The following is a 6219-nucleotide window of genomic DNA, read 5'->3' on the forward strand; positions in this document are numbered from 1 at the left end:
AAAGAAAGAAAGGAAGTTGCAAGAATGGGGGATAGAGGATGCTGAGCCCCTGGAGTCTCATGGTGGAACACAGGGGAGCAGAACGTGGGTTTCCCCTATTAACCTCTTGGACACATCCAAGAGCTGGCCACAGTGCAGAGGGACTGGGTGACTAGAAAGGAAGCTCCTTTCAGCACGTGGACAGAATGGGCATGGGAGTAAGCAAGGTTCCGGCACGGGAACCTCATCCTGCCTGCAGACGCATCCTGCATGGAGGCTCTAGGGGGTGAGCGTCGATGTATGTGTGGCGACCTTCACCTTCCTTTCTCCCCACAAGCTGTTGACTTGCAGACACCACACAGAGACTTCACTTGTGTACTCATTCATCTTTTACTGTACTTATGGGGTACTTCCTGCATACCAAGAAGTGCACGAACCTTAGTTAGCGATCTCAGCCTGGATGGGAAGGTCTCACCCAGCCATTAACCCTTGCCAGATGCAAGTCATGTTGATCCCAGAAATGACTATAAAACTAAAACATGAGGTAAGCCAGGCATGGGGATACATGCCTGACCCTAACATTCAGAAGGCTGAGGCAGGACAATTGAGTGAGTTTGTGGCCAGCCTGGGCTACATAGAGAGACCCTGTTTCCAACAAAACAAAACAAAAACTAAAACATGAGCAATGTAATGAAGTTGGCATGGGAAAATGTTCTCCAGGAGGTAGCTGCACTCCACACACTTGTCCTGAACAGTCCACAGGCAGTGGACACTTACAGATCACATGCTGTCCTGGCTAGGCCCTGCAGGGGCAATACAGCAGGAAGACCCAGCATGGGTTTGGGGAGTCCCTGTTGTCTGCTTGCCCAGAATTCAGGCTTCTTGTCAGTGAGTCACAGTTGGTGAATGCAGTTGGTGAGGCAGAGGTCAAACCACAAACATCAGGTATGGCTGTAGAGACTGGACACCTTCAGTGGTAATGGCAGGCAGCAACCTCAGACCTCCCAACCACAGAGTGTCCCAGGACAGAGGGTCTGGCCTTTTCCATGAAAGACACATCTTGTGGTATGGTGTATGTGAGGCTTGTGTGCCAGCCCTGACTGGATATCTGGCACACAGCCACTGCCCACTTCAGCTTCTGCCGGACCCTTCTGGAGCACACAGTGTCAGCTGAGAGCATACCCTGCCACTTACCTCGGACACCAGGCACCAGCCTCACATGGCACGACTCCCGTAGCCAGAGGGCATCCAGCAGCAGGCCCATCAAGCTCCTGCAGCAGCCCGGTACAGAGACCCCACAGGTACCACCCATCCTGCTAACTTCAGCCCCTACCCTACCTGCTTTCCTGCCCTCCTGCTACCTGCCATCCTTTCCCCCTGCAGGGCCGGCTATACTCTGACCACTATGGCCTGTACCACACAAGCCCCTCTCTGGGTGGGCTGACACGGCCTGTAGTCCTGTGGAGCCAGCAGGACGTCTGCAAGTGGCTCAAGAAACACTGTCCTCACAACTACCTCGTCTACGTGGAGGCCTTTTCCCAACATGCCATCACTGGTACGGTGGGGCTGTTGTAGGGCAGGGGCCGGGAAGCCTAGGAGAGCCTGTGCCCACTCAGCCTGACTGTCTCCACCTCTGACTATGCTCCTCTAGCCAAACTCCCCCTTGAGGGCTTTTGTTGTCTCTGTGTCTCTCTCTCTGTCTCCCCCAGCTCTCTGCTCTGGGGCTTCTCTGGTTGGCCTCTGTCTTTTGCTCAACCTTGTCTTTCCATCTACCTTCCCCTCCAAGTTTCTGCCTGTGACCTGCTCTGTCTCTTGGTCTTTGCCTTGGTCCTTTACACCTTTTTTGGCCTCCACTGGGCCCTTTCCTTCTCCCCAGGCCGGGCTCTGCTGCGGCTGAATGCAGAGAAGCTGCAGCGGATGGGGCTGGCACAGGAGGCCCAGAGGCAGGAGGTGCTGCAGCAGGTGCTCCGCCTGCAGGTGCGTGAGGAGGGGCGGAGCCTGCAGCTGCTCAGCCAAGGTCAGTGGGAGAGGCCAGGGGTGCCTAAGACCTGGGGGGCTGGGCCGAGAGTGCAGTTTGAATTGCCTGACCACAGGAGGGTGGTTGGAGTCCAGTACAGACCATCCTGGGACGAGGCAGGGACCTGCACCTTCCTCACCTCCATTTGCCCCACAGCTTCCTTTGGAAACATGTCCTAGCTGCTGCCAAGGCTTGAACCCCAGACCCCAGCACTGTGACCAGTGACCAAGACCTGCGGCCAAGGATGAGGCAGAGCTGGCCCCGCAGCCCTTCTTGGACCGTGCATGATGCCATCTTGGCCAAGCCTGCCCCAGTGGACAGGCAGGACCAGGACTGCCACCTCCAGGGGCCTCTGGTCAGGCACTCCAGGTCATACCCTCGGGCCAGGTGGGCATAGGCTACTTGCATGTGGCCCCCTCCAGGGACTTGATTCCAGGCCCATCCCCTGGTGCTGCTGGCAGCATGCCGAAGGTCAGCTGCCTGGAGCCAGAGTGGGGTTTGAATGACTCCAGACTCCAAGGGAGTCTCTTTATTTATGTTCCCTTAATCATGTGACCAACTCCCTTACCTGGCATCTCTCCAGTCCTGTGTCCTCCCCAGCACCGCCAGATGAGCTACACAGTGGGACAAAGTGCATCAGTTCCCTTTCACTTGTGTTTTCTCCCACCCCTGCCAGAGCCTGGCGAGCCCAACCCATTGTCCAGAGTAATGGCCATCAGCACCTGCCCCACTGGGCATCATACTGAAGCAGCATTCATTATTTATGAAACCCTTGCTATACCCACATCTACTTCTGAGAACTGAGGCTGAAAGGGCTGGGATGCCCAGTCCCCTAAGGCCAAACTGGCACAACAAAGACTCTATCCCTATGCAGGTGACTCCATGCCCAGTGCCCACCAGGTTAGGTGGTGCCCCTGGCCTTGCCTACAGGAGAGTCTTGCATTTAAGCATCTTCCCTATTCCCTGGCTCTTGGACTTAACTTTCAAGTAGCAGTTGTGCATGTGGGTATTCCCCTTACCCCTTTCCCAAAACCTGGATTTTCAGGAGAGACTATACAGGGGGCCATACCCACTGTGTCTGCCACCAGATGTCTGGGCAGCTCTCCCTGGCAAATTTGGAACTGGTGCTGCCCAGAAGAGGGACAGTGAGGGTGGCCCTGGAAGTCCCCACCGTCTTGCTTCTTCTGCCTCTCCCACTTCCCTGGGGACTCGGAAAGTCTCAGGGACAAGTAAGGCTGCGCCTCCAGTGTTCTCTCTGTGTCCTGAGTTGACCGTGATTCTGCAGGTTGGTCTTTTAGATCCCAAGTGAAACTTGGACAACTGGCCTGACATGTCCCACCCTTTGTGCCCCCACCCATGGGGAACCCTCTTCTTGGGCCTGGCTGGCTGAAGTACCCCTATGTACCATCAGCCTTCAGCCAGAAGGCCCATTGCAGCCCCCTACTCCCTGCTCTGTCTTGCCCATCCTGTGCTTCTGTCTTGTCTTCCTTGTTTTTTGTTCACTTTTTATACTCTGACAAAAAATAAGAAATAAACCTTGTTCTCAAGTGCCCATAGTTCTGGGTCTGGGAGGGGATGTCCAGCCCAGCGACCTGCCCAGGGACCACCAGGGGGCAGTGGTGTCCTGTCCGGAAGGGGCTGCTGTTACCCTAGGACACTGAGGGATTTCAAATAGGCCACATAAATGGCACCCCAGTGATGGACAGAACACGCATGAAGCAACAGCCCAGACATGTAGTGTAGGAGTTTCCTGGGACTGCTCTAATAAAAGGCCACAAACTGGTGGCTTCAAACAACAGAATGGGGCTGAGGACATAACTCAGTAGTAGAGTGCATACTTGGCATGTGGTGAGACCCTGAGTTCAAACCCCAGCATAAAAAAGAGAGAAAGGGTTAAAGGAAGGAAGAAAAGAAGGAAGGGAGTGATTCCATTCCAGGAGGTCAAAACTGCAATCCAGCAGGACCAGCCTCCTGTGGGGATAGGAGGAAGAATCCTTCCTCTTCCAGCACTGGTGGCTCAAGAACACACCACTGCAATCTGTCCCTGTGTCACATCACTGCTCTTCTCTCTGTTAAATCTCCCTGTCTTCTCCTTATAAGGGTGCTTGGATCTAGGGCCCACCTGAGTAATCCATGTGGATTACTAATCCAGATCAGGAGCCTTAATCACATTTGAAAAGAGCCTTTTTACTAAGTCCCTCCCTTCACAGTTCAGGGATTTGACTTGGGCATCTCTTAGGACTCACTGTTTGGCCTCCCACACAAGGCAGTACTCTGACATAAATGGCACACAGACCACAGCACACACTCTGACACACAACACATAGCAACCAGATACACAAATAGGAACACAGGGACATCAAACACTAACACAGAAACACAGTGACACACATCCAGACCCAACGTGTCCTAGCACATCCAAACACACTTGTGTATTTGGTCAGGCACATAAGCCCAATACTCACAAAGGTAAGTAACACTCCACATATACAGTGTCCAAACACAGAAATACTGTTGTACAACAGTGACATCCCCCAACATACAGAAACAAGGACACAGCACACGCACAGTACACACAAACTCACTATATTATACGACACTATGACATCTAGATACAGAAAACAATTGGTCCCTTATATCCTGACACATGGATATTTACATACAAAGATACCACAGCCTAGACACATATGCTATGATCTAGATGACCCCACCCCAAGTACTCTGCTGTGCGGTCATCTGGATACTAACATACAAGTAAGTGCTGATTTCACCCAATATGGGACCCAGATATGCCACGTCACTGGGTTGTCCAAATGTGGATGTTGCTGGACACAGGATCACTTCAGACACATACCTGTCTACAGAAATTGACATATCCCATCTGTGGAAAGCTGGTGACCTTGGATGTACTTCAGGGGAACACACACTGACCCCTCTCAACATCCTGCTAGTCCTGCCCCCAAGGTGAGGATGGTCAAAAAGAGAGAGAAGGCTCACACCGGCCTCTCTCTGGCTCAGATTTCCAAAGAAGGACTCACCAATGGACCCCTTACAGAGGGCCGGCACCTCACCTCTGTCTCAGGTAAGCACTCTATGCAGGCCAAGGGCAGAGCAGATCCCAAGATTGCACTGAGAAGAGGTGGACCCAAAATCTGCCAACACCTTCTCTGCCTTGCCTTGAAGTAGTGCAGGGAGCCTGCCCAAGGAGTGCAGGCCGGGAGGTCTCAAGCAGGAAGGGCCCCGGGAAGGAATTACATCTTGTAACTCCTTTTCCCAGTGAGCTGTTTCTACCCCACACCAATTCTGAGGAGGCCAAAGTGCTTGTGGAATATAAAAGAAACATTAAAAAATGTTTAAAAGCCAGATTTAGTTATAAAAATAACATATGCACATGATTTTAAAAATCTCAACAACATTGTCGGCACAAAATAAAACTCAAGGTCTCCTCTTCACTCTCGGGAGGGTGTTCTGGGCATGCGAGCACAGATCTCTTTAGAAGAGACTGATGCCCCTTGCCTGCTTCCTGTAGGGACCCCAGACATTCTCTCCTCCCTTTCCAGCCAGTACCTGGCGCTGCCCAGGCCCACCACAAACAGATGCGATCGTCTCTTGTGCTTCCTTCATTCCTAAGCCCTGTAGGCTGGCGCTGCCTGCGGCCGGTAGCCCTGACACCCGCAGGTTCTAGTGCAGGTCCACGGCCCACGCCAGGGTCGATCCAATGGTCTGGATAAAGCTCCAGGGTTCGGGCAGTGGCCAGAATAACAAAAGGTGGCCACAGGCCCAACTGGGGGGAAGGTTCCAACAGGCCCGGCTAGTCCTAGCGGGGCGGGAGGAGGTGAAGCTAGGGTCCCAGAGCGTGCAGGCCTCCCTCTGCACCTGCCCAACCAGCGCAGGGTGGCGTTGGGTCGCCTCGGCCCTGCGCGCAGGAGTCCGTACAGTGGCCGGCGCCTTTGCCTCAGTTTATCCCACTGTCCACAAAACACGTCTCGCCCCGAGGACAGCAAGACGGCTCCCTGGCGATACAGGCCCGACGGACTAGGGCAGTGGGTCCCCGAGCCAGGCGGCGCAGGCAGCCCCGCAGCCCCCTCCCCGTCGCGCGGCGGCCGCAGGAATACCGCGAGAGTTCGCCCCCTCCCCCGCATCAAACTGTCAAAGGTAGGAGGGGCGGGAGCGCGCATGTGCGCAGCGCGGCGCGCAGCCTGCGCTGCCCGGACCCCGCGCCC

General features: G+C 54.3%; 1 protein-coding gene across 1 annotated transcript in view; it reads left to right on the forward strand.

The window, feature by feature from the left end:
* Positions 1 to 3552, forward strand: part of Samd10 (sterile alpha motif domain containing 10) — a gene marked incomplete in the record, with an annotated part of 4906 nt that extends 1354 nt beyond the window's left edge. The window contains 4 exon segments of the mRNA XM_013507483.1: positions 1099 to 1280; positions 1363 to 1534; positions 1856 to 1996; positions 2153 to 3552. Of these exon segments, the coding sequence (XP_013362937.1) occupies positions 1099 to 1280; positions 1363 to 1534; positions 1856 to 1996; positions 2153 to 2175 (518 nt within the window).
* Between the last annotated feature and the right edge of the window lie 2667 nt (positions 3553 to 6219).

The sequence above is a fragment of the Chinchilla lanigera genome, unplaced genomic scaffold (assembly GCF_000276665.1).
Source record: "Chinchilla lanigera isolate Chin_1 unplaced genomic scaffold, ChiLan1.0 scaffold00127, whole genome shotgun sequence".
NCBI lineage: Eukaryota > Metazoa > Chordata > Mammalia > Rodentia > Chinchillidae > Chinchilla > Chinchilla lanigera.